This window comes from Phytophthora cinnamomi, assembly GCF_018691715.1.
Source record: "Phytophthora cinnamomi strain GKB4 chromosome Unknown Contig106, whole genome shotgun sequence".
In the NCBI taxonomy this organism is placed as follows: domain Eukaryota; phylum Oomycota; class Peronosporomycetes; order Peronosporales; family Peronosporaceae; genus Phytophthora; species Phytophthora cinnamomi.
In genome coordinates this window covers 200325-228099 of record NW_027151039.1, presented here as the reverse complement: position 1 = coordinate 228099, position 27775 = coordinate 200325, and the positions used below count along the sequence as shown (strand labels likewise).

At 52.7% G+C, this 27775-nt stretch overlaps 7 protein-coding genes across 7 annotated transcripts; 3 read left to right on the top strand and 4 right to left on the bottom strand.

Moving 5' to 3' along the window:
• Nucleotides 1-2218: 2218 nt before the first annotated feature.
• IUM83_17371 (CDK-activating kinase assembly factor MAT1) lies at nt 2219-3389 on the bottom strand (the record flags this gene model as incomplete). Its single annotated transcript, XM_067942323.1, has 4 exons — nt 2219-2811; nt 2880-2953; nt 3021-3176; nt 3268-3389. The coding sequence occupies 4 exons, from the start codon at nt 3387-3389 to the stop codon at nt 2219-2221; spliced, it is 945 nt and encodes a 314-aa protein (XP_067782487.1).
• A 147-nt stretch (nt 3390-3536) lies between these two features.
• Nucleotides 3537-7910, top strand: IUM83_17370 (DEAD/DEAH box RNA helicase; the record flags this gene model as incomplete). The annotated part of the gene is made up of 2 exons (XM_067942322.1): nt 3537-4944; nt 6271-7910. 2 exons carry the CDS (start codon nt 3537-3539, stop codon nt 7908-7910), a joined length of 3048 nt encoding a protein of 1015 aa, XP_067782486.1.
• Nucleotides 7911-10560: 2650 nt separating this feature from the next.
• On the top strand, nt 10561-14212 carry IUM83_17369 (putative transmembrane protein; the record flags this gene model as incomplete). The annotated part of the gene is made up of 5 exons (XM_067942321.1): nt 10561-10762; nt 10839-11324; nt 11398-11569; nt 11636-12081; nt 12153-14212. The coding sequence occupies 5 exons, from the start codon at nt 10561-10563 to the stop codon at nt 14210-14212; spliced, it is 3366 nt and encodes a 1121-aa protein (XP_067782435.1).
• Nucleotides 14213-14692: 480 nt separating this feature from the next.
• Nucleotides 14693-15055, bottom strand: IUM83_17368 (putative secreted RxLR effector protein; the record flags this gene model as incomplete). The annotated part of the gene is made up of 1 exon (XM_067942320.1): nt 14693-15055. The coding sequence occupies one exon, from the start codon at nt 15053-15055 to the stop codon at nt 14693-14695; it is 363 nt and encodes a 120-aa protein (XP_067782476.1).
• Nucleotides 15056-16418: 1363 nt separating this feature from the next.
• IUM83_17367 (Histone deacetylase) lies at nt 16419-17783 on the bottom strand (the record flags this gene model as incomplete). The annotated part of the gene is made up of 3 exons (XM_067942319.1): nt 16419-16470; nt 16545-17081; nt 17155-17783. 3 exons carry the CDS (start codon nt 17781-17783, stop codon nt 16419-16421), a joined length of 1218 nt encoding a protein of 405 aa, XP_067782436.1.
• Nucleotides 17784-22828: 5045 nt separating this feature from the next.
• IUM83_17366 (TKL protein kinase) lies at nt 22829-25637 on the bottom strand (the record flags this gene model as incomplete). The annotated part of the gene is made up of 6 exons (XM_067942318.1): nt 22829-24377; nt 24447-24515; nt 24596-24655; nt 24730-24795; nt 24876-25124; nt 25204-25637. 6 exons carry the CDS (start codon nt 25635-25637, stop codon nt 22829-22831), a joined length of 2427 nt encoding a protein of 808 aa, XP_067782437.1.
• Nucleotides 25638-26386: 749 nt separating this feature from the next.
• Nucleotides 26387-27556, top strand: IUM83_17365 (Pre-mRNA splicing factor; the record flags this gene model as incomplete). Its single annotated transcript, XM_067942317.1, has 2 exons — nt 26387-27036; nt 27133-27556. 2 exons carry the CDS (start codon nt 26387-26389, stop codon nt 27554-27556), a joined length of 1074 nt encoding a protein of 357 aa, XP_067782438.1.
• Nucleotides 27557-27775: the final 219 nt, after the last annotated feature.

Below are 27775 nucleotides of genomic sequence, written 5' to 3'. Positions count from 1 at the left end.
AAGCTGGTGGCCATTCGCTTTCTTAGCCTTGTGGCATGCTACCCCGAGTATTCATGGCGTGGGAATCCACGCTTCTGGTGGCATGTGCTGAGCAATGCATGTGGTTTTTCTCGCTGCGATGAGTTTTTCTCGCTGGATCGTGAGCCTCGGGTTGGGCGTCGACGGGAGGTGTCGAGCTGTGCGCCAGCTAGAAGTGCTACCGAGGTACACGAGATGCCGAAGTTCCAACTGGTATTCTCCAAGCTGAAGATCAATAATGAACTTTTGGCACTCATCGCTGAATCATTCTCGCCAGACTCCAACAAATCATTCCGTCACGTAGACCACCGCGCCCGGGAACTGCTGGCCAGACTTCGAATTGTCATTCCACGGTCGCCCCAGACTGTGATGATCAACCTGGATTTCTCACAAAGTCAACTACGTATGTTGAAATGCGCTAATGGTATCGAGTTCCTCTTGAAGACAGCTTCTGGACGCGACGGGACTGCTTCAAGATTGACAAAAGTTTTCTTCAAAGTCCAATGCTTGGATCTTAGCGCTAACTTGGTATCTGAGCGTGATTTAACCGCACTCGCGCAAATATTGGCACTTCCTGAACTGTCGGTGAACGATCTGAGGCTGAGTAGGGTGTTTACTTTAATGACGTCTAAACGCTTCATGCGGTCTTTCTGCGAATTGATGTCAGCATGCTTTACTATCTCACTATCCGGAGGTGGTGTTGACATCCCCGGAACGTCACTGGCGAAGCTCGTCTTGAATTCGTGTAGGCTAAATAATTTCCAGCTCGCATCGATCTTTTCGGCCATACACGTAGGCAATAGCCAGCGAGGGGTTCGTGAGCTATCGTTGCAAGGGTTTGGAGGTGGCGACTCGTGGCTATGGCTTGCATATGGCATTTTACATCCGGCATCAAAGTCTCACATCACCAATTTGGACATCTCGTACTGCGTACTTCGATTTGAAGACATCGAGCTTGTGCGCGATGTACTTGGATCTGCAGATTATGGTTCATATCTGATGCCGAAGAAACCTAGTCAAACATGTCTTCACGATCATGGCCCGCTGAACCAATGGGCTTTGGTGGCTGCTGGTAGTCGCCTGGAAATTCCTCGTGAAGCGAGTAAGCACGCCAATAGACGATCTAAACCAGCGTTGAAGCTCGAAGCAGCATTGTGGTGCCATGTGCTGGAGTCAGGAAAGTCGTGGACCTGCGTTATGGTTCCGGCGTATGGAATTCTGTATGTTAAAAACTCGAAGATCGTTAGAACCAAGATCCGATTTGATACTAGCTGCAGCGGCACTACCCAGCAGCAACAGCAGCATCAGCAACTGGAAACACTCACGATGGTTGGTATAAAGACAGCTTCACAAGTGTTGCAGATCGGAGACGATGGCGAGTTGGTTGGACCTCTGGGTTCTCAGCCAATTGATCGTGTTTTATTAGAGTGGCTGCAAGTCATCGGCCAGCCGCTCAGGACACTAAATCTGCGCAATAATTCGTTTGCGAGCTGTACGTTGGGTGCTGTCCTGGAAAGCTGTCCGTTTCTGACGGAGTTGGATATTGGTGGATGTGAATTGACTGATATCACACCGATAACAAGAGCGTTTCGACGTGGGAGCAGCGTTCTACGCACGCTCAAGGCTGACCAAAACCATATCAGTGCTGCAAGCCAGAAAGACCTTTTTTCCGTCCTGGGCGATGCTGAGTGTACTGCTATTCGCAATTTGCAGTCCCTGCACCTTGAAGAAAATCCTACGAGCCCAGAAAATAGGATTCTGAATACACTCCATTCGTCGCTGATGAAAAACAGAACGCTGCGGTATTTGGCAATGTCGATGGATGAGAAAGACGTGCATGCAAAGAATGTCGAATACCGATTTGAGAAGTACCATCACGGCAAGTGGCTTGGCTACGAAGAACTACCGCTTGAGCGCCGCCTTGCCCTGCTGAGTGTTTCGATGGTGATAACGTTACCCACTGCTGTCATTGAGATCATCCTCGATTTTGCCAGACTCGACGTCTATCGTGAGATCCTATGGGTTTAAAGTAAAAATCTTTGGAGCCATGCCGTATCCCAGGCATGTACGCCTGCAATTGAGTAGGTAAACAAATACACTTTTTTTTTGCCTGTCATCAATCGTATTTGCTCTCGGTCGATCGCTATTCAATTTTTAGTTATAAAGTACTCTTCTGCTTCGGCATCGATGGTGGGTTGCTCTAGCAGATTTCCATCGGGGTTGGGCCGTTGCCTTCGTGCTTTCTATCGACGGGGTGGAAGTAAATGCCGCACCAGGCCTCGCTTCGGTTGCGCTTGAAGTGCAAGTCCGGGTCGTAGCCACCTGCCAGCTGCTGCTGACGACGCAGCTTTTTCGACTCGTTCACACCGAAGTTGGGTCCGCGCTTGCCTCCAGGGACCGGGACGGGCTGCGGTCCGCCGATAACTCCCGGCTGGAAGCCCATCATCGCCGCCTCCATCTCCGCCGTGACAGCCTGGTCGATAGGAATAGCCGTCGTCGTCGCACGCAGCTTGGCGACTTCGCTCTCGTCTCGCTCTCCCAGCGCCACTTCCATCAGCTGCGCCTTCTGACGCTCTAGATCCGCTTCAAACTGCGAGTCCTCACGCTGCTGCAGCTGCCGCCGCTCCTCCGCCAGCCTCTGCTGCTCCGCGATCAGCTGCGCGATTCGCCGCTCTTCGTCGGCCTTCTTGGCGTCGTTCGTGGCGATGGCGATGGCGTTCTCCTGGCGATACTGCTTCCACTGCTTCTGCGCCGCTGCCTTCTCGTCGTCGTCTCCGTACACCAGATCGAAGACTACAGCAGCAGCAGCTGTGGTTAGCACAACAGCACTCAAGCAGCGATAAAGTGCGCTGATCCCGTACTGAGGTTCTCCAGCATCTCCAAGTAGTCATTGTACTCGTCCAGCGTGTCGAAATCGTCCTCCGTTTTGTTATAGCTAGCATACAGAATCGTCAGTTTACATACACAACAACCTTCCAATAGTCATACGAAGGTATCCTTACTCCTTGGTGACCTTCTTGCGCACCGACGTCTCCTTGACGAAGTTGAGCTCCTCGATGGTCTTGTCCTGCAGCTGCGACTTCTTCACGGGCTTCTCGCAGGCGGGGCAGGCGATCTCGCGCTGGTGCTGGAACTCGCGCTTGATGCAGTGGTCGCAGCTGCAGCAGACATTACAACTCAGAGGTAAGTCCAGGGGGGTACACTTCATATTGCTCTCAAGAGAGACCGCCCGCGCGCGGAGAGACCCACAAGCGGTGGCCGCATTTGGAGATGAGCATCTTCATCTTGGTGTTGAGGTAGTTGCTGTCGTCCTCGGCCGACGTGCCGCACACGCAGCAGCGCAGCGCCAGGTCCTCATCCGCCGCCCCCATTATCGCTCCAAAAGGGTGAAGACCCGTAACTGGGTTACAGTACAGTACCCACCACACCACGTAACCCAAATTCCGTACCCACACCGACGTAACCCATATCATAACCCCGAGGGTTACACATCCGGATACGCCACCAAGATCGGCACGATGGCGGCGGTGGAGCGCGTCTTGGCGGAGCTGTCGCGGCTGAACGCCGAGGCCTCCACCTCTCCCACTGCACCAGCCTCTTCTCCAAGCGCCAACGCAGCTCTGGACCAGTTCTCCGTGCTCTCCGCGTCCTCCAGCGCGCCCGAGGCGGTACTAATCCTGCCTCACAATTCCTCCTCTCCATCTACTACAGCGCCCTTTGCGCTGCCGCGGGCGCGCCTCACGTCGCCCTACGCGGCTCAGACAACGCTCCAGGAGGAGCTGGAGGCCGCGGCGCACCCGCTGTTCGCGCTGGAGCGGCTGGGGCCCTTCCCTCGCGGCTGGAGCGCGTCCGCCGTCCCTCCGAGCCGCTTCTTGGCGCAAATGCCCATGTCCTCGCCCCGCCAGGAGCTCGTCCCGCAGCGGGCAGCGCTGGTCAACAGCCCGCTGCACTTGCAGTACGAGTTCCGCCCCGTGGACGCCGCCAGGGCCGGCGCCAGCGCCGGCTTCAGCAGCGCGCTGAGCAGACAGGACGAGTACGCGCGCGGCAAGATGAGCAACCGGCCGTTCTCGCCCGGGGGCGACTCGCTGGCCGAGCTGCAGACGGAGACGCCGCCGCAGGACGCGCGGACGCCCACGGAGAAGCTGCTGGCGAGGCAGGAGGAGCAGCACAGGAACCGGCTCGTGCTGCAGCAGCAGAGCGACGAGCTGGAGCTCGAGCTGCTGCAGAGCCTCGTGTTCGACGTGCCCGGGATCAGTGGCTGCTTGACGGCGGAGGATGTGAGGAGCATCGAGAGGCAGGAGGTGCAGCAGGACGGGGAGGAGGTGGAGAATATCGTGGGCGTGAACCCCAAGTCGCTGCTCCGGCCCTACTTTGACGCCGTGGCGGACAGGGACCATGTTGCAGCGGTCAGGAGCGCCGTGCTGGACGAGAAGGCGGCGAACGCCATGCGCCAGAACGACGAGAACTCGACGGTCGGACTGGACCAGCTGCTGCGCGAGATGGAGGACGACGGAGAGCTCACGGAGCTGGGCTTTTCCGTTGAGGACGACGAGCAGGAAGCGGTGGTGGAGGACGGTGGAGACGGCAAGGAGGATGTGAATGGAGCAGTGGCGACGGATATCGACGCGAAGGTCGGTACAGCTGCCACGGCAGCTTCAGATGCGGATGGTGGCATCGACGACCCGGAGACAGAGTTGGAGTCGATCCTGGATTCGGCCTCCGAGTCGACGGCGCTGACTCTGCAGAAGCGAACGAGTCCGACCTCCGAGTGGGCGAGCATGGCGAGTGTTGATGTGCGCAACTTCCACGAGAAGGTGCCGGAGATGGCCATGAAGTACGACTTTGAGCTCGACGTGTTCCAGAAGGAGTGTGTCATTCATCTGGAGCGCCACGAGTGCGTGTTCGTGGCAGCTCACACCTCCGCAGGTAAGACCGTGATTGCAGAGTACGCGATCGCGATGTCTCAGAAGCACATGACTCGAACCATTTACACGTCCCCCATCAAGGCGTTGTCAAACCAAAAGTACCGCGATTTCCGCACCAAGTTTGGGCCCGACAATGTTGGCCTCATTACTGGTGACGTCAGCATTAACCCGGAGGCAAGTTGCCTCGTCATGACGACGGAGATTTTGCGTTCAATGCTATATCGCGGAGCCGATATTATCCGTGACATCGAGTGGGTTATCTTTGATGAGATTCACTACATCAATGACAGCGAGCGTGGTGTAGTGTGGGAGGAAGTGATTATCATGCTCCCCGAACATATCGGCATGGTGTTCCTTTCGGCAACTACTCCGAACCACCTGGAGTTCTCTGATTGGATCGGACGCACGAAGAAGCAGAAGATTCACGTGATATCTACTTACAAGCGTCCCGTGCCCCTCCAGCACTTCCTATATGCTGGAAAGGAATTATTCAAGTTGTACGATGCCACCACTGGATATCTACCAACTGCTCATGGTGCAGCAAAGGCGAAACTCTTCCCTGCTTCGGATAAAGCGAAGGCCGGTGGTCGAGGCGGAAGAGCCGTTGCTCGGGGTGGCGGCAGCAGCGCCAATGCACGAACAATTCGTACATCTGGTGGGGATCAAGGCGAGTGGACCAAGCTAATCAACACTTTGAAGGACAAGTCGCTGCTTCCAGTGGTTGTGTTTGCTTTCAGTAAGCGGTTGTGCGAGGAAAGCGCAAACAAGCTGGCTAAGCTTGATCTTAGTACCCCGTCAGAGAGGTCAGAAATCCATCTTTTCCTTGAGACGAGTGTGCAGCGGCTCCAGGGATCCGATCGAGAGCTCCCGCAGGTGGTAATGATGAAGGAGATGCTCAAGCGTGGAATTGGTGTTCACCACGGAGGCCTCCTCCCTATCATCAAGGAGATGGTAGAAATTTTGTTCGGCCGTGGACTTGTGAAGGTGCTGTTTTCGACGGAAACGTTTGCCATGGGTGTGAATATGCCTGCACGTACGGTGGTGTTTAACGGCATTCGTAAACACGACGGCAAGAACTTCCGCGATCTTTTGCCCGGTGAGTACACGCAAATGGCTGGTCGAGCGGGTCGTCGCGGTCTTGATTCAGTTGGTACTGTCATCATCGCGTGTTGGAACGATGTCCCTGAGCCTACCTCGTTGAGGACAATGTTGGCAGGAAAGGCAACGTCTCTCTCTAGTCAGTTCCGTCTTACCTACAACATGATTTTGAATCTCCTGCGAGTGGAAGTACTGACGGTGGAGGACATGATGAAGCGCTCGTTTTCAGAATTTCACACACAAAAAGCACTTGCATCGAAAAATATCCCGAAGTTGATCCAAAAGGGCAAGACGTTACTTCAGCAACTTGAGCGATCGCTCGTAGAGGATTACCCGCACCTTGAGGCTAGTGGTGAGCTCGTACAGATGCAAGAATTCTATCAGCTCAAGCGCGAGAAGCGTGAACTGGAAAAAAAGTTGACCAAGTGGCTCTTGACAAACAACATCCAAGCTGCCAAGAGTGCGATAGCACCAGGCCGAGTCGTGATTCTGAACGTCAAGGGACTTTCATCTGACCAATTGGCTTTGGTTGTGCGCACGAACTCTACTAAGGTAGATGAAGGTGGGACTGCTCGATCGAAGCTTTCGTTTGAAACTGAGCTTCAAAGCTCGAGTACTGCTGATACAAGTCACAAGGGAGTGTTCAAGTCGATTATGGTGATCACTCTCTGTCCAGATGACTACGAACCCCCTAAGGTGGAGACAACATCAGCCACGAAGAAGAGTCCTAGCACACTCTTCGGAGGAGGACGTATGCTCCGTAGCAAGAAAGACGACTATGATGACCGTATGTTCGGGCGAATGGGCAAAAAGGGCAAATCTGAAAGCCAAGAAAGCGGCGAGCTCTCTGCACCATCTACTGCTACACTTTTAGGACGGAAGTACGCTGTGATAGAGGTCCCCGAGAGTTGCGTTGAAAGCGTAACCTCCGTTGAAGCCTCAGGCGTAAATACCAAGACGCTCGTGGCTTCATCGTCGAAGAAGGAGCTCGCCAGCAGTATTGAATTCCTGACACAGCTTGAGAAGGATGCTGCTACGACACAAAAGGCAGCGATCGCGTATGTCGACTTGATGGGAGATCTCAAGGTGAATGACCTCGAAGTGGCAACGGGCTACTCGCAGTGGCAGCAGGTGCACTCGATGGTACTCAGCCACCCCTGTGCAAGCGACTCGCCGTCTGTGTCTCGCGTCATGGGTAAAGTAGAGAAAATTTTCAAGTTGAAGGCGTACCTGGTGCGAATGACTCGGGAGCTTTCGAACGACTCGCTTTCGCTGTTCCCTGACTTCCAGCAGCGACTGAGCGTGCTGAAGCGGCTCGGGTACATCTCTGAGGATGGCGTTGTGCAGGTTAAGGGACGAGTGGCGTGCGAGATCAACACCTGTGAAGAGCTCGTGTTGACGGAGATGATATTCGAGAACGTACTGGCGAACCTGGAGCCTGAAGAGATCGTGGCCGTGTTGTCTGCGCTCATCTTCCAGGAGAAATCGCAATCCGAGCCCACGTTGACACAAACTCTGGAAAGCACTCGTGAAGTGGTTAAGAACATCGCCGAGTCACTTGGACTGATTCAGCTGGAGCAGCACCTAGAGATTGATCCTGCCGTTTATTGCAAGGGTGCTCTCAACTTTGGCTTGATGGAGGTGGTGTATGAATGGGCACGTGGGATGCCGTTCAAGCAGCTTTGCGAACTCACAGATGTCCAGGAAGGCTCGATCGTGCGCTGCATCACGCGTCTAGATGAAGTGTGTCGTGAGGTGCGTAACGCTGCTCGTGTCATCGGCGACCCGCAGCTGTACCGCAAGATGGAGGTCGCCTCTGAAGCGATCAAGCGCGATGTTGTGTTCGCTAGCAGTTTGTACCTGTCTTAGTCGGATGCAATGGTGAAGAAAGGTTTGGCGCTACGATCAATAAACACAGTGTTCGTGGACGTAGACGTTCACATTTTCGCTGGGTGACCGTTATGCTTTCAGGTGTACTTGCCGCTGCCTCAGTCGAGTAGATTTTCATAACTCCAGAGAACTGCACTTCAAGCTATAACGCCGTGGGCTTGAACCCACAGTGTAACTACAGTAGATCGAATCGGTGCATACATATTATGTCAAATATTATTTGACATGTACGTCGGAAAGTCGCCGAGATACATACTTAGACGACTATAGTTTTATAGTAATCTGCACCTTACCGTGCACTTGCTATCTCAGCACAATCCCGATGGGCTCCTAACCGAATCACTAGGTACACCACGATGGACTACGAGACTCCTACTGAAGCACTGCCACACTACCAGACTCCAGCTTGTTGCTGATGTTCAGTGAGTAGGGTTTACATACACACACCGCAGGGAGCATGCCAGCCGGAATTTGCGGAAGCGGTCCCAGCGCCGATCGTTCCAACAGTAGGCCTGATAACGTTTTGCGAGACTGACAACTGACAGGAAACGTTTCAAGTAGTTTTAGTTTATGCTCAAACTTACAACAAACGAGCCCTAAACTAACACCGTTTGGCCTGTTCCTATCCCTTCCTGTGAAAGAAGATGAAATTCATGTATCAGCTTAGCAGAGATATCTCCTGGTTTCCCGTAAAATCAGATAATGGTTGCGATCGTCTTAGCCAAGTTTTGCGCTATTTGGGTGTACGAACTACTTCGAAGTAGTATTTCGTTAGGGTCAAGTGACGGTGCTCCGCCACGAGCAGGCCAAGCGGATCTTCTTCTGAGTGGCCCAAGCAGCTTTGGTGCCGGTTCTCCGCGATGAGTGGGCCAAGCAGTTCTGCGTGCACAAACAGAACTAACAACGTTTCTGTTTCAGTCAGTTTGCGACAGTTTTGAGCAAAACGTATACAGGCCTACAGTGTGACGGGCCGCTATAAATCGCGGCGACCAGCTGCACTTCGCTTGGTTGGTCGCTTGGTTGGTCTCTTCTCACTTCGCTTGGTTGGTCTCTTCTTCTCCATAGTATTTTAAGTTTAAGTGATGAGTTCGTTAAATCGTTGCCCATTTGGTATCTTTTGTCCATTCGTCTAGTTTGTCCACCATTCTATTTCAATACACATATGCCACGGAAATAATCATCACTGGTTCAAGGCAGCACTCCTGCACTAGCACCCTAGTGATGTGTCCTCGAGACAGGATGGGCCCTGGCAGGACACATCAATACTGGCGGTGCTGCATGTATGGTGGTGGCACCACCGTACATGTAGCATGCCTAAGCCGGGGAAGTCGCCACTACAGTAGCAGCCTACTAGTGCGCCACGAAAACAGTAGGCGGCACGAAAACAATTGTATACGTAAATGCTGGGCCACTTTTGTAATCTTTTTGGTTATAGCCTTTTCGCGTTGTGGCCCAAATGAACTAAACGGAGTCATCGCGCGCCGTAGCATCATCGAACGTGTCAGAAGACCGCCTCCGCGATGCACTCGAGACTGCCTACCCACCAAGTACGAGTCCACGAATCCAGCCAAAGCCGGACACGAAATGACCGCCGAGCTAACAACACGGAAAACCACATTGAAGTCGCCATCGTCGTCTCGTTGATTTCATAGGTTTCGAGCAGTTTGGTATCAGCCAAGCACACAAATCAAATCCTAGCTCGTACACGAGCAGTCCTTCGACACGCAGCGAGCTGGGACTTCAACCGTCAGGTTCACGAAACCGCACCAAACGCACCGTAGTGTCAACAGCTGGAATATACTTCTCCAGTCCGGAAGATACTGCGCAGTTCTTTAAGGTGGCGATAATTTCCGTTCCACTGCTCCAACACAGTTGTAGCTGGCATCCACATGAAGCTCTTAATACGCTGTATCACGCAGTATTTTTTGCAGATGTATTTTCCTGCCAATTGCGGCACATGTATGTTGTACCTATCCTCAAAAAGGCCCATAGTCTCCGCAATTTCGACACGCGGACGATTTTGTTTTGTTTTGTTTGTGGTGCGACATGTATCACCCAAATAATCATTAGCGGTACGGTAGCAGCAATGGCTCATTCTGTAAGATGTTGTACTGGGCTCCCATAATACGATACATGACGCGTTCATGCAAAACTATAGCGTCTACCGCCGCCAATGGTGTTCGTGGTACAATAGTAGTGCGGGTGAGCAAAGGGAGCCTGAGCGTCGCTCGTACCCGATCATGGTCTTCAAGGGACTGAACGTCTGATTCCAGATCAACATCGTCGTTTCTCAATAATCTCGACGTGGCGAAACCTTTCAGTCTTTATTGATAAAAATGTTCTACAAGCTGTTGAACAAACGAGTCAAGTTTTTATTTGTATCATATGGGAAATTTTTGCGGCAATTACATCACCCAAAATAAAGAGTAATGCCACCTGGTTACAGCACCGTCTGTTTCGATGGGTCCTTGTCATACCTGTACCTCCACGTAATAGCGTTGTAAAGTTGCAATCGAGACGCGGAAATGAGGTTGGCACATGTTTGCAATCCTACCTGGAAGTAAGCAGTTCTGTAATTCTTGGCTTTGTCCACATCACCTCGTTGTGGTCGCTACGAATCCCATGGCCCATGGCGCTCTGTGGTTCATTTGGCGATTGGATCGCTATGGTGCAGTTGAACGATGAAGGCTACGTCGAACTCCCCAGTCCTCTGGTCGTTAGTCTCCGCGCGGGCACCGCCGGCAGCGAAGACTTTAACGAGAAGAGTGCCAACCTTCGGATTGACATGGATCACGACCAGAAGAAGTCGATCAAGTCGCAAATGTTCTCTTGTAAGTGAATTATCTACTTGTAGTTGCCATGTTTTCAGGAACTGACTTTTCACTAAACTCGATGTAACTGTTCCAGCCGAGTTCCGCTTCAATGCTGAGCTTTCGCTACGAGTGGCGTTTGGTGTAGTCATTGCTTCACTCATCCAGACTCGTGACCCTCTCTACGACCCGTCGATTGAGCACGACAAGAAGTGGTTTTTCTTTCCCGACTGGTATTACTTGGGTGGCCTGAGCTACTGTGCTGTCGCTGTCATTTTTTCCGCCGGCAAAAATATTGGTGCGACGCTCACTCGAGTCTGCCAGGCGTTTTACGGCGTGGGTATGGCGCTTGCCTACAACCTGCTACTCTTTTCATACGTGGATGTGCACCAGTTCAACGATTCGTACGACGACTACGTCCTGATCTCGAAAAAAATGTCGTTTGGTTCGTCGGACTACTACGTGAACTCGCGCAATTTCTATGCGGTGCTGCCGTGGATGGTGATCTTCACGGTCGTCGTCCTTCTCATGCCGCTGGAAACGAACACCAAGAAGTTCGCACTGGGGAACAATCTCTACTTCAGTACGTCTATTTTTTTTTAAGTTGTGTGCAGAGCTTGGAGACTTACCCGCTTGTTGTGGTGGTTGACGCGTAGCACTGACAATTATCAACCCTACGGATCCTCTGGACTCGTCAAAATTGAAGGCCTCGACCGACACATACTTTGATACGAGCAACATTCTCAACAATCTGGCGATGTACTTCTTGGTGGGCTCTGTGGGAACTCTAATTTCGCTTATCATCATGTTTATCCCGTACCCAATTTTGTAAGTATCGTATACTTCGGAAGCTTCCTTTAACTTTCACAAACTAACACATTTTGCCTCTGACAGTGCCATTGCCAAACTACGAGAAGAAACAAAAAAGGCATCAGGTGATGTTTTGGATCTACTGAACGTCATTGTCGACTCGTACTGCTTCAAGAACAAGAACGTGGATCACATGAACTTCCTGAAACTCAAGCTTCAGCGTAAATTTGACGCGGCAGTGGCACGCCACCGTCGGATGATTACACTCCTGGAGGACGTGTGGTGGGAGCAGGTATTCGGTTTCCACGTCTTCTTCAAGTTCAATCGCTCCGTCGCTAAGAACTACGTCCGTCTCATTGGCTCGCTCATTGCTGACTTACGGTCGCTCAACAACGCCATGCAACTCGAGCAATACGATCAGTTGCACTTCATGTACATGAAGGTTCTCCAGCGCGAGATCTACGTCATTCAGATGCGCTCGGGTGATCTGCTGAACGAGATCTCGAGTGAGATTCATGTTTCGTCCGAGCGTACGTTCTTGGTGTGATCTGTTCTGCTGAAATTGCTCTGGACTAACGATTTATGGTGATTTTACCTTCAGAACTTGATCTCAAGACAATTCAAACGCTTCAGAGCCAAATGGAAAACACGTTGAGGCATTACCGAGAAGCCCAGATCCGTCTACTGCAGTCGTCCAAAGTCACGATCAAGGATGTGGAGGGTAACGTGCCGTTGAATCTGTTCCTGTTCTCGCTCAACTCCTTCTGCAGCACACTTATTGAGTTCCAAGACAAGCACAATGAAAAGGATTTCCATGTTGGCCGACGCGCACGGGCATTCGTCGCCGACTCAATTCAGAACTTCTTCATGGTCAACCGATACACTCAAGCACGAATCCTGGAATCCGCGCGGATGGCCGTTGCTATCGTTATCGGTACCTTCATGGCTGTGTATCTGTACGGTTTTAGTTCCACAACTCCTGCGGCGGTGTCGTATGTGATGGGCAACCACATAGGGGGTTCCTTCTCGGTGACATTGAATCGTGTTGGAGGCGTCGTGGCTGGAAGTGTGGTGCCGTCTGTGTTCCAGTTCTTCATCTCACATGTTTGCAACCCGCAGATCCTGAATGTCTTCCTAACCGACGTGGTGCTGTTTGTTTGGGTCACGCTGTCGATGTACGTCAAGTTCGTCGAGTGCTACAGCTCGTACTCCGGACTGGTGTCGGCGTTCATTGCTGCTGGAGTTTTGCTTCGCCAGACGGATGTGTGCTACACTAACAGCTCGGACGGCTCGTCCGCAATTTCGATCAGCTCGTACTCATATCTCGCGCAAACGTCTGTGGGTCTGGTGTTAATTATCGTCCTTGAGATGGCGATGTGTCCGGAGAGTGCACTTAGCTTGCTTCGCAAGAACATCCAGCAGACCCTCAAGCTTCAGCAGAAGGCTGTTGAGATTCTTTTCGGCCACCACCTCTCGAGCTCAGGCGAAATGAGCGAGGAAACTATGGAAGAGGTTCGCGACATTCTCCAAGTGCAGATCCCCGCGCAACTTGTTGAGCAGCAGGAGCTACTCATAGAAGCTGAGACCGAACCCCAAATGTGGCGACCCGCGTTCTCGAAGCAGAAGTATGAGGCCGTGTTCGACAGCACGACCCGTTTGCTGAACAACAACAACCTGCTGTTCAAACTCGTGCGATGGTACAACTACCGCGTAAAGCAGAACTTGACGCAGACAAACACAGTCGACATCCGTGACAGTGATACTGAGGGTGCGAGTGTGTTTAATGCGAACGGCAGCAAAACGACGCACACGAAGTGGCAGGAGGCGAGCAACCACTTCTTGTCTGCTGTGGACGACACCTTCAACACGCTTCAGATGCTGTTCGGGGAGTCGTTCCTGTACTCTGATCCGGACCAAACCGCCATCTTCATGCAAATGAAGGAAGCGTTTCGACTTGCGGACCAGGATTGCAGCGGCGAAATTGATGCGGATGAGGTGGCCGCCATGCTGGAGACAATTTTTGCCCAGTCCGGTGCTGTAAAGCAGAAGGAGATCACCAAGTACGTCGCGGACTTCATGGAAGTGGTGGATAAGGATCGCAGCGGTAAGGTGTCGTTCGAGGAGTTCATGGAGGCGTTGGAAGACGGGCTGAAGCTCGAGGTGGAGGTGTACCACCGCCGCAAGCCCAAGGCGGCTACCCTGAAGCAAGCACTGTCGAGTATCAACGAAGACGGGCAAGCTCCTTCTCACCCGCCTAGTACATCTCGGGCCTACTGCAGCGTTACGTCTTCGAACGGAACTGGCAGGGACAAAATCCGCGCAAGCATGTCCTATTCGAACACTCCGAAGAAGGAGAGTTTGCTTCTGAGTGCGGTGTCAGCAGCTCAAAGCACCCCGAAGACTTCTCGTTTCTTGAGGCGAGCCTCAACGATGATGAACTCGCCTATTCGACGCAACCACGATGTGCTGAACGTGGAGGATTTCAGCACGAGCGACATCGCTGCCCAGATGAAGTCTGCGTATGTGGAGTGGTTGATGGAGGGGCAGCGATTCAAGCGCGTAACAATGGAAGAGCTGTTGCTTTTGAACTGCCTGGTCAGTGGTGCTGAGGGTATCGCCCGCAATCTGACACTCATGGAGGAGATCTTAGTTTCTTCGTAGGCTGCGGATGCGCAAGCCCAACTCAACAATTTTGCATTTTTTAAATGTGCACAATATAAATTCAATAGTTCGATGTATATTTCCATTGTCGAAGTTGAGTTTACTAGAACCATACTTCTCTGATCGATGCAGTATTAGAATAACGAGAGGCACGTCGATGTCTCGGTCATCTTGCCATCTCGTTGGAGGTTGTCCATCAATAGACATTGACAACAAAATTGCCGCCCCATCTCGATCTGGAGATCGAGCAACATACCATTTAGTACGAACTTCCCAACATCGATTATCAGAATTGGCTCCAGGTCCACAGACCCACGGTGGTTGTCTGGTATGGATCCCAAGACACGTTGTTCTCCACATACTTTAACGTTAATAGTAGACGTTCTATTATGTGCGTAGGGCGAACCTAGAATGCTACCGGCACCTGTTGCTTGTTTAAGACTTGACAATCGCGACTCGGCCAGATTGGAGGCAGCACTTCTAATACCCGCGGTTCTTCTGGAAATAGTTGTTGTACATGGCCACGTACTTAGCGCAATTCTTAAGACTTTGAAAGTATGCGGTGCTTCTCTCCGACTTTGCCCAATCGATTCCCAACTTTTTAATCGCGTAATCTTTCAGTTCCTCCATTTGCTCCGGAGTGAGACCCCTCGCTTCTGAGTCGTCTGAGGTGTCTTCATCTTCGTCAGCCGTGTCGTGGATCCTCAGGAGTCGGTGGTGGGAGGCACCAGGCGAAACTACTTTCGAGACCTTGGCCTGATCAGAGTCCATGGTAGTCGAGAGAGCTTCGCTGGTGACTAGGAAGGACGCCGTGATCACCACCACCACTTGGGAGAGAGGCATGTTGCTGATCGTTGGGACTGGGGCGCTTGACGTATGAAAAGTAAATCTCAAGTGAGAATCAAAGGAGGGTGCGACCAAGGGGAACATTCGGAACATAAATTGTTCTCGCGCCCTCCGCCTTCTACGTCGTCGCGTGGTGCGAAGTGCAGTGCAGTATCGCACCAGGGTTTGTACAATTTGGAGGAGGACATCCAGCGGATGCAGTAGATGCCCGCCTCCAAATAGTACAAACCAGGATGGAAACTCGGATGATGAGCGCTACAAGCTACCTGGAACCAGCACGTACATACAAGCACCGAGCATCCGGGTGCTCCAAACACAATTTTTCCAGTCCCTGAGGCTCTTCTTCTGCAGGCCTGCCCCAGAGAGGTTTCGATCGCCAGGCCGTACTGCTCTTTCTTGCATGACGTCGTAAAGGGTCAGAGCTTGTCGTAGTCTTGTCAACGATGACAACTCCCTAGCTTCACTACTATTTACATGTATCATTCTCAGTTTCCGGCTGCCAGTGTAATATTGCGGCAAAAAAACGCATGGATGGGTTATCGCATTGGACTCCAATCTGAGTAGATATCTACTCCAATGATCCCATAAGCGCAAAATCGAGGGGATAACGACTTTTTCGTGCGATCTTTTCCATCCAATACTTCGATTTCACGAAAAGAGGGTTGGCTTCCATTTTGGGACAAATTCCTCAAGCCCATGGCCCAATTGTCATCAGCTTCGCTGGCCCACGTTCAAGTTACCAGCCGGAAAGTATTAGCTAGGAAGGTGGGAAGAGATCGTTGTCGTCAGCGCTGACAAGAGGGCGGCGCGACAAGCTCTGATTCTTCGTGACACGAGATCGCACGTGAGTGCACACACACTGGCGATTCAAGGTGCCTATCCTTTCTGGGATGGTTCTGGCATAGAACTGTACTGCTTGAAGCCCGAGTCGGCTGGGATGATCGCAGAGTCCTCCCTGATCACTGACCGGGTCTCCCGACAACTTTATCGACCAACAACAAAAACGTCAATGTAGCTAATTATTCAGTATTTTCCCTCTAGCAAAACCAGGAAGAAATCTCCAATAGAAACACTTTTCGAAGGGGGGGGGGGGGGTTAAGTTCGGCTTTATGCATTTGTGGCGCAGTCTATATTCCCCGACTCACAGTCTGCGAATCACGGTACGAAGGCTTGCTGCTTGTGGTATTGACCCGTATTTATCTCGGAGGCGACCTCCAGCTTACGGTGCAGCTGCGCGAGAAGTATACAACGGTCAACAACGTCAATGCGTTCGTGAACGTAGTGTCTAACGAAAAAGGCTCTATTCTACTTGAACTCGAGCTAACCGAATCGTAGGTGTGACTTAGGCAACGTGCCCTGGTTAGCCGTCTTTGTACTTTTTGTACCGGCTGGCTCCGGGGCTGTCGCTGAGTCTGGCACCGTAGCACCCCCAGTAACAGCGGGTTGATTTCCACTCTCCATCTGCCGATTTAATTGCTCGAGGGACTGGCGACAGTTATTGGCGTATTCCTCGACCATTGTCTTCATCCTCGCTGTCAGCTGCAGCTTCGGAGACGCCAGCACGACTCCAAGCACGCTTATCAGACACAGCAAGCGGTCTCGGCGTTTGGCCTGATCCACAACTTTCTCCACCGCCTCCACCAGCGTAAACAGCGCCGTCGTTAGCGACACAACCTCCGCCTGGTCGAACCCTGACCACAGCGAGTCCACGACGGTCACCATTCGACTCAGGTTCACGTCGTACGCGCCCAGCTCAAACTTGTCGCGCAGCGTCCGCACTTCCTTCGAGCAGCGCAGCAGTTGTGCCCGAGTCTTTTCGGTCGACTGGCCGTTCGTCTCCTTGGCAGCGTCCCTGTTTTTCCCCTTGGACTTCGCCGACCCCGTCGGCCCGCTCGTCATAGCCGTCTCGCCGTCGTCCGGCAACGGAATCGCGCGCTTCTTCCTCGCCTTGACAGTAGGTCCTGACGCAGGAGTCGAACTCGGCTCCTTCACGTGTTTTTCAGCGATCTGCTTCTGCAAATTTCTTCACAACAATAGCAATATAACATTAGTATCCATCACCAAATTTTAGCAAAAAACAATTAAGAACCACATACTGTTTCCAGTCCTTGAGTTCGGGCCACTTGGTCTCCATCTTCTTGAGCGTCCTATCGAGCCGCAGCAGCGCTCGGTTCTCCGTCTCTTGCCCCGTGACCAGCCCCAGTACATGGTCCCCGAGCTTGTGCAGGTGCTTCCTCCACCACTTCCTCTGCTTGTCACCCAGCTCCGCCACATTGGGCGGCATTAGCTTCTCCAGCCGCCGGGTCTGACTCACCACATCGTCCAGCTCTCGGCTCAGCAGCGCCAGCCTTGAGATGTGCACCTTGTCCTTGTCACCCTTTTCCTCTTTTGGGACCGTCGGCAACCCATTTTGAGACCCATTTGACGGCCGTCGACCCAAAACTAGAACGTTTGTGCTCGTTTCTAACCGAGTCTGCAGGGTTTCTAACGCTGCCAGCAGCTCCATTGACACGGCGGCCCGCTGACTGGCGTGCAGCTTGCGCGTGGCGTCCTGCACCTGCCGCGCCTGCGCCATGGCATCGGCGCAGGAGCGCACGCCGCCCTTGACGTGCTGCAGGTCCTCCTCAAGCGCCCGGCAGCAGTACTTGCGGCGCGTGCCCTCGTCCAGGCGCACCAGAATACGCTTGAAGCCGCTCAGGCGGAGCTGCTCGGCTTCGACGTCCATCCGAAAGCAAAAAATGACGATAAGCTATAGTAATTGGAAATATCAGGTTAGGGTCCAGTTGTTACTCACTTAATTCAGTACAACGTTGGTTTGGCGTGTATGGATGGTGTTTAGCGTTTTTCAAACGACACGTGCCTTTTAAGCGATCATATCAATCCGTTCTGCCATCGAGATATTATGCTTAAGCAAGCCCCAGCTCACATGGGGCTAGATTTTTCGGCATACAATTATCCTGCCGTTTGAAGCCCCAGCCTGGGACCACCAAATGGACCCCGCTGTTTGGATTAACCCTATCATGTTGTGTGCGCATTTACAAAGTGCAAGGGGAACTCTAAAATTCACTGGCTGGCGATCGAGAATGGCACTTGCAAACAACAATCCACAACAAACTATATTTTAGTTTTTTGCGTTACATCCAGACATGGTTACTGTCGCGGCCTGGCTCAAGACGCTAGGAGAATAGCTATGTCCGGAGTGGAAACTGAAGACGAGTTGAGGACATGATGCCACCTTGAAGTTGATTGAATACACCTTACAAAGTTTTATTGACCCCTCTTGTGGCTTCAAGCTGAAATGGCCAGGAAGCATGTATACCAGAATTTGGTAGATGGAAATACTACACGTTTCTTCGAGTGTGCCAGAACACAGTATACTGATACCCGCGCACACTGTGGAATGCTTATCACATTAGTTAGTCTGAGTTTATTTGAATTGATGTGGTTTTCCTTGAGCTGTTCACCTTGGCTCCGGCTTTGAGCAAAATATGGCCTTGGCACTGTGTGCATCGATGAATTAACAATCGAGGCGACTAGAAGCAAACCGTTGCCAATATGTAGGCAGCACAAGAGTTGGCACGGGATCATGTAGTGCCAGGCAGAAGCGAACAAACGTAACAGCATTTTCTTGTACAATTCTTAGCACATAAGTGAATAATGCAGCTATTAGTACTACAGCATGTCGTCTCTATTAGTACTGTAGTGGCTTCTGGGTAACTTAACTTCATCATTTGCGTGTTTCGACTGCATTTTCAGTTGCGTTGCGTTGCGGCGTAGAACATGTGCGTGCAGGTCAGTCAGTCCACGCGTGGACGCTTGCTGTGCGTGAGGTAACAGGGGTTTTCCTGCGACGAAGGCTGCGAGGGCGACGAGATCATAGACTTACAGAAGATCTCTTGGGCTGTTTCGCACCACGTCCGATAAAATCGGTTGTCCACGGTGCACGTTTAGATAGAGAAGTCGCCATCTCCTGTTGAACCTCGCGCAAGTCCCTCGCAACTTCGGCCGCAGTTGGTCGATTGGATGGATTTCGAGCAAGACACCTTCCCACCAGATCTTTCAGCGCGTGGCCACAAGTACGTCGAAGTTTAGGATACAACCTACCGGCTGCTACTCGGTGCATGATCGCCATATCCGATAGAATCTTTCCGTTGCGCCCACGTGTACTGCTGTATGGGATTTTGTTCGTGTCAAGTTCCGTGAGCAATACGCCAAAGCTATAGATGTCGGCGGAACAACCATAGTCAACGTCGCCTCGAATTACCTCGGGGGCTAGCCAACGGCTTGTACCCACCCCTCCCGTCATTGTGCTATGATCTGCACGGTAACGAGACTTGCCAAAGTCGCTCAGCTTTGCTTTGAAATCCGACGACAGCAGCACATTCTTTGACTTCAGATCACGATGGAGCAGTGGGGGCACGAACGAGTGCAGACACAGAAGTGCTTCAATGACTGCAATAGCAAAACCGAACTTATGACATGTCCAACCTGTCGGCGTCCTCGCGTCTGATAAATATTGCTGGAGATCGCCACCATCCATATACTCCAACAGCATCTGCAGATCGCTTTCCGTTGTCCATGCTGCTCCAATAAACTTCACGATATTCGGGTGAACGAAGTTGGCGATTAATTTAATCTCCTCCACAAATGCTGTGATGTTCTTCCTCGTGTATTTCTCAGCTCGAAGGCGCTTGGAAGCGAGAAGTTGCAAGTTTCGGTAGCGGACTAGCCAAACAGTAGCATAACCTCCGCTGCCAATTTTGCGGATGTCCTTAATAGAAGCGGCGCAAAGCTGCAGCGACAGAAGTTCGTAGTCGTTCCAAATTGGTATGAAACTGTGTGGTCGTGCATCTGAGGCTTTCTCCGCTGTAGACACAAAAGATGGACACACAGAAGTACTGCTGATCGTAGACGCCTCGAGGACTGGAATATCCACACTGCTGTCTCCTTCGCACGAGGTTGGAATACCCATGGAAGCGCTGCTAGACTCGCTTGCGATTTCCTTGCCACACAAACTCAAGGTCTTCATACCAAAGTGAGATTTCTTCATATCTCGAGACCCGGTTTCTGAAGAAGGCGAGCGATCGCCGTTGTACCCGTCAAGGTCACTTGTTTGATGCGGATCAGGCTTTTTCTTCCTCCGAGAACTGACTGTCACAATAATGCAAACGATTATCACGCCAGATACGCCGTACAAGACGCCTAGGATCACCTTCGTCCAGGAATCCTTGGATGCACTGGTACCATTTGAGTCTAATCCATCCACTTGAGTTGATCTTGAAGAGTCGGAGCTATCGCTCGTCGATGAGGTGGAGACTCCATCGCGTATACACACCGTCACACCATGTATAGTAGTCTTTTCCGAGTCACCGCACCCCACAGTAACTTTAAAATCAGAGTCCGAGAGCCCCAACGTATCCAGATTATTCAAAAATGCCGCTTGATCTGATGTGAAATATCGAGATGAAAACGAATTTCCAGCTACGTTCCTTCAGCGAGGTGTGCAAACAAACGTTAGCCACCAAACAGAAGTCGTACGAGGATAAAACTGCATGTAGCACCAACGTACAATGTCTTCAAGTGTGAATGGTTGTAGACGGCAGAAGGGATGCTCGTTAACTTGTTTTTGCCCAAATACCTGAATATCAAGAAGGAAAGTCAGTCAGAACCCTCGATCGTATCCACAATGTCTTAGCTCAAGTTTTACAGATATTCCAGTTCAGGGTATACAGCTTTGAAGGCCTCGATATTGTTGTTCTCCAAGCTCCTGCGTCGGGCAATAAGATCGGAAGCAATGGTTAGTAGCTAGCCCATCCGCAAAACACATTTCCGAATATGAAGTTGCTGCATACAAAGTAGTGATAGAGCTGATCACGTCTCCTGTGTCCAGAGTTGTTAAATAGTTGTAGTCCAGCAGCCTAACCAGCCAGCGCACGAACCATTAGCGACTCGAAAAACAGTTTAATAGGGAAGAGACGCCACGTACAACCGCTGGAGAGATGGAATGTCGTTAAACTCTGTCGGAAATGCTGCCAGCAGTGTGTTGCTGAGATCAAGCGTCTTGACTGACGACGGAAGATAATCTGGGAGTAGGTTTATCTGGGTCCCCATGTCGAGATTCTGCAGCACCACCTTGGTCACCCCAGTTTCCAACGAAATAAAGCCAGAGGTGAGCCATATCCTGGAAACTTTGCCTTTGGGGTACTCGGACACAGCGGTTCCGCCGGAAACAATACTACCACGCACAACAAACCGCGGTAAGATTCACCCCATTAGTATCTACAACGAAAGGATTGAACCAGTCAACTTTCCAACTCACAACGTCGAAACTTGAGAGGGTAGACCGATCGTCCCGAGAGATGAGACTTGATTGTTCGACACCGAAGGCCACTCGCTCGTTTCGTCCGGGTAATTAGCCAGAGCAGAATCGTTGTAACCTCCGGCCGCAATTTCCTCTTCGCTCTTGTAAGCACCGAACTCCACCAGTACAACCATAGTTTTCGCGTTGGCGTCGACATTCAGACACTCGAACGTGCAGTTTCCGTCGGTCTTGCAGTTGGGGCCGATGCAATCGCTGGCAGACGAGAACCCCCGACACAATTCGTAGTCGTCGCAAGCCGTACACCCCCCGGTTGTGAGGATCGAGGGCCCAGCAGCACAATCGGAACCGACAACACTGAAAACTTTGACGGCAAGGATCCATGCAAGTCCTAGCGACGCCACATGTCGAGGCCAAACACGTCCAGTTGAAGGCACCGCCACCATGTTTAATGCAATGTGAACCTGCCATCGGAACGCCCACAGCTCGAAGCTCGTTGCGGTGCCAATCCTAAGACAATGCAAAGGAGTGGCGTCTAGCGAAATACCCAAAGACAGGTGGTGCGTCAAAACCGAGACGCGGCGGTGTTTGAAGTGCAAGTTTCATTCGACGTCTCCGCTCCTGCTGAAAGCGAGGAAGGAACGGAGGACCTACTATTCAAAGCCAAGATGCTCTCGGCACTACCGTACATGTACATCCGGGTAAGACTCCGTATACTCTAATCAAGCAATGTGCAACAAGAGAGAACACTGGAGCTCGAGGTACACATAGTTTAGATAGTGCGCGCATGACGCAAATCCTGTTCGAACCAAGCAACGTAGCATGAGACCACGCCATTCGAAGCTAGGAAATGAGCGCTCAGTGGGCCTTGTCCTACGAAGCTGGCAATGCAAACTGCAGTATCCCATGCTTGGTATCAATTCCATCCTTGGTATTATTCTTGTGTTAGGGCGGGGTGGATTAGTGATTGGTTTTACAGCGAATGTGCGTATTGTACCAAGATCGCGATGAGGTTACCACTTACTGGAGATGAAAAAGTGTCTGTAAGTCACGATGTGCAGAAACAGCTGCGGTCTCAATTGGCTTTCCGACGCTGTGCGCGACAGCCGCGTAGCCGACACGCTGGCAGCTCTCCGAGCTGAAGCTGTCTGGTTGGAACACGAACGAAGGACATGTACAGTATTGTGCAATGTGTCAAATCACGGGACATGTCTCGTTTCTCGGTGGGGCATGGCACCAGACTGGCAAAATGCAGCGAGGTTTGTTGACAAAAGTGTTTTGCATCAGAGTTAGCCTTCGCGCTCTCGATGCGAACGGCGTGCTAAAACGAATCCAATCAGCTAGACCTTTCACTTCTCAATTACTTGTTTTTACTTCACAAGCACGCTGCATTCAATTGCATCGTGTCTAATAAATTGTCGCTGGTAGTACCCACAGATACAAACACATACCTACGTACTGTCAGCCATGTCCTGCTGTATCACACGGAGCTCGTACGCAATTGCCGGTGCAGTCGGGCGCTTGATCGGGTCTTCAAGCAAGCATCGCTCCACCAGGTCTCGCAGCGCTTTTCCACACGTAGATCGAAGCTTGGGATGCAGCTTTCCCGTCGCTACTCGGTGCAGGATGGTCAAATCGGACATCAGCTTTCCGTTTGAGGCGCGAACGTTATCGTACGGGATCTGGTTTGTGTCCAACTCAGTGAGAAGCGTACCGAAGCTGTAGATATCGACTGCTGGACCGTAGTCCGAGTCACCACGAATAACCTCAGGAGCCAACCACCGACCGGTGCCCACTCCGCCTGTCATTGTTTTATCGGACGACCTGAAGCGGGAAGTGCCGAAGTCGCTCAACTTTGCCTCCATATCCACCGAGAGCAGCACATTCTTCGACTTGAGGTCACGGTGGACTAACGGCGGCTGGAACGAGTGCAGGTACACGAGCGCTTCGATGATATCGATCGCGATGTTGAATTTGACTGTTGTCCATCCGCTAGGGGTGTTGGGATCCGCCAGATACCGACGAAGGTCTCCTGCTTCCATGTACTCGAGCAACATTTGAAGATCAGTTTCAACTGTCCACGCCGCTCCGATAAGTTTCACGAGATTCGGGTGATCGAAGTTGGAGATCAGCTTGATTTCCTCCACGAAAGCAGCCGTGTGTTTCTTCGTGCGCCGCTCAGGTTTCAATCGCTTTGACGCGAGTAGCTGTAAACTCCTGTATCGCACAAGCCAGACAGTAGCGTATGCTCCACTCCCAAGCGGTTTAAGATCCTTGATGGCAGACGCACGTAGCTGCAGTGAAAGGAGGTCCAAGTCGTTCCAGATTGACATGAACCTCTGCGGCTTTCCCTTCGAGCCAGCCTCCTCTGTAGACACAAACGAAGGGATACTTGAGACAGCAGTAGTAGTAGCTGCGCCAGGCACCTCCGTGGCTCCTTCTTCTTCGTCACGCGTCAAAGTCGGAACCCCCATCGAAACATCGCTGGAGCCCCTCGGAATAATCACATCAACGTCGTCAAAGGTGAACCGCCCACGTGATTGTTGGAGCTGCTGGTGCCAATTGTCTGTGGACGAGAAGTGATCGCTGCTGTATCCGACCGTATCACTTGCTATCGAGACTTCAATCTTCTTTTGCTCTTTTCTTCGGTGGATAACAAGGAGGAACGCAGCGAATAACAGCACCATCACTCCACAGACGATGCCTACGATCAAACTCGTCGAAGACGATGAAGAAGACGACGTGTTCGTCGTCTTTGATTCCGATCCCTTCGAATCTGAAGAGGACGTTGTACCGCTGGCCGTTGCACTCGTAGTGTCGGTCGGCACTCCATCGGTAATGCATACCGTCACACCTGCAATCTTCGTTTGGTATGTTTCATCACAATCCACGTCGGCAGTAAAGTCGGACGCAGATAAACCCAACGTGTCCAAGCTGTTCAAGAATTTGGCCTGCTTATTCGTAAAGTCTCGTGATGCCAGTGGGTTACCGGTCAAATTTCTGCCAATTTTCACAAAGTGATGTCAGTTACTCATCCGCTGTCTATCGGTTCTGCCCAACTACACGTACAATGTTTTCAGGTTGGAATAACTGTAGATGGCGCTGGGGATGCTTGTCAGATTATTGTTGCCGAGATACCTGCATTGTTATCATCACAACTTTGATCAGTTTAATCCTTTTTAGCCTATACATACTCATATGGGTGACTCGACACGTACAGCTCTTCCAGCTTTGTGAAAACGGCGGTGAAGTTATCAATGTCGTTGTTCTGCATGCTTCTGTGACGAGAAAAGAATCACGGTACATGGTTAGATTGTCCCTTCAAATACAACCGAGAGCAAGCATGTCTTACAAGGTAGTGATGGAGTTAATTCCCTCAACAGAGTCCATCGTCGTCACGTAGTTGTTATCCAGAACTCTAAATACAAAATAAAAAAGACCGTCAGCGCCAACAAAAGCCAAATCAAATGACTCTTGGTCTGAGCGCATGCCACGTACAGCTCCTTGAGAACTTGTAGAGTGCCCAGTTCGGTCGGAAACGCCGTGAGCAGCGTGTTGCTGAGGTCTAGGCTTTCGATCGACGTGGGGATGAACGCCGACAGCGTGTCGATCTGGTTCTCCAGCCCGAGATTCTGGAACCCCACCTTGGTCACCGACGTCGACGTGGAGATGACATTTGACGACAAAATAATACTCGAGACCTTGCCTTTGGGGTACTCCACCGCCGCGCTTCCGCCCGACACAATACTACTCCCAAAAAAAAAAACCACGGCACCCAGTCAGAGAACCCCGTGTACCTTCACAACCAAAAGACGTGGAGCCGTACAAAGTGGTGACTGCAGAGGACACGCTGATCTTGCCCAGTGCCGTGACCTGGTTGTTCGAGACGGTCGGCCACTCGCTCGTCTGGTCCGGGTACCCCGCCAAGTCGGCCGCGGTGTATCCCCCCGCCGCCAGCTCCTGCGTGCTCTTGTACGTGCCGAACTCGACCAGCACCACCAACTTGTCCGCGCTCTTGTCCACGCTCAGACACTCGTAGGTGCAGGCGCCCACCGTCTCGCAGCCGGACCCGGTGCAGCTCGAGGAGTCCGTGAATCCGAGACACAAGTCGTAGTCGCCGCAGCCGGAGCAGTCCTCGGTCGTGAGCGCCGTCGACCCGGCGGCGCAGGTGGCGTCCACGATTTCGCCGTCGTGGGCGATGCAGAGCAACACGACGCCCAACGCCCACAGACGTCGCGTCCAGCATGACGTTGCCACCATTTGGAACGCGGAATGGCCGATTTCGAGCGGAGACCATGGAGAGGAGAGTCGGTCGCGAGACAGAGAGCGGCCAGCCCGAACCGTGCGGCGACATTCGCAGGGGTAGAAGACAGTCGACTGACGAAGGCGCAGCTGGGCGGAACCAAGTGGCGCCTGGATCCCGCAATGTGGGGCTGCCTGGCCGCCGACCGTCCCCTATTGCTGAACTCGCCGTCTTTGCCGCGCACGCGGACTCGCGGTGCATTCCGAATCGGAATGCTAGAGACCCTTTTCCAGTTCGAGCTACGACTCGACTGGGGTGGAGTGCACAAAGTACACAACTACTGAAACCTGCGGGACGCGGCCTATCGGATGGGGCTCATCGGCCAACTCTTTCGCCGCGTGATCACGTGCACAGGGAGGCTGCAGTCTCCGTTGAGCACGTCCGATGCACTCAGCCGATGAGGCGGATGTGGTGGTCAACTTAGGTACAAACACCAACATCACCCACCAGCCTTCTTGCACCATACCACCATAATAAAAAGTGTCTGCAGGTGCTCGCTGCCGCAGTACAAAAACCCCTCCCTACAGACACACAGCAGCCACCTGGCCATGTCCACCATGGCCATAACGATGACCGTCAAGTCAAGACAGCTACACCTTCCCTCTCATTGGCGCAAAGTCTGCGCCAATCACGTCCGCCTCCATTATGTACCCTTTCTTCGGTACACCTGACCTCTTCCAGTCAAATAAACGATAAGTGGAGTGCAATGAGCGGGTTCGAGCGCATCCTGGCGCGCGTGGGCGGCGACGCGCTGCGCTCGTACTGCTCGTCGGCCATCGAGGACGAGCTGCGCCACCTGCAGGCGCGCATGCAGACGTGTCTGGAGAGCGTGGAGCAGGCGCTCCAGGTGCAGCAGGCCGTGGCCAAGCTGGACGTGCCGCTGAGCCGCGAGAACGCGGCCACGTGCGCCGAGATCAAGCGCAAGTACGCGGCCTTCAGCGCCGAGCTCAAGGGCTTCGTGGCCGAGCAGCGCCAGCTGCAGGCGCTGGCGCCGCCCACTGCGTCCTCCTCCTCCGCCTCCGCAGCCAATGAGACGCAGCAGAAGCACAGCGAGCAGCAGGGCCGCGAGCGCGTGGCCAAGCTGCTGGCCAAGATCCAGCACCGCATCACGCGCAAGCGCAGCGACGCGTGGATCGACAAGAACCTGGCGGACGTGGAGACGGTGGCGGCCGTCATCGGCGACGACGCGTTCGCCGGCCCCGACAAGGCGCTGCGCAACGAGCTGGTGTTGGTGCTGGACCACCTCATCTCGGCCGTGCTGCTGAGCCCGCTGACCAACCAGGCCACGCTGGAGAAGATGGGCACGGTGCTGCAGAAGCTGGCGGGCGTGCACGGGGACATCGACGCCTACATCAAGTGAGTTGATGCGGCGGGTCCAGTGGGTGCAGCAGGCTCCTTCTGACGGTGTTGTTGTTGTGGTGGTGGTGGTTGTGGTTGTGGTTGTCGTTGCAGGTCGTCGAGTGAGCTGCTGGCCAAGAAGCGGTCGGCGTACGGCGCGCAGAACGGCGCGGCGGCGGACGAGCCCCGCGTCAAGAGGCAGCGGGTGGAGGCGCCGGAGGAGTCGGACTTCCTGGTCAAGGTGGAGCGCACAGCTGCGGCGGTGGCGGCGGCGGAGGCGGCCGGCAGCGACGCCACCTACGAGGTCTACGTGTCGGACCTGCCGTGGGGAACCACGAAGGAGGCGGATGTGGCGTCCTACTTTGGCATCGCTGGCGCGGTGGTGTCCGTGCAGATGCCCACGATGCCCGACGGCAGCACCGTGGGTGTGGCAATTGTCCGCTTTGCAGCGCTGGAGGGCATGACGCTGGCGCTGAGGATGGACGGGTATCCGTTCAACGGCAAGAACATCCGCGTGGCCGTACACAAGTCCAATTGACGGGTGGGACTTGCGATCTGCCTGCCAGCGCTACGTATTATAGATCTTAGAAGCAACACGAGCATAAGTAATCAACAAGCTCGGTCGAGCGAGTTACCTTAGACGATCATACCTGTGCTGCGTGGCGATATTGTATGTCTACACGAATGTTCTGTGTTGATTCTGGACGCCATTATCTACTGTAGTACACTGTAGATGTACACTTCATTTCGTCACGAC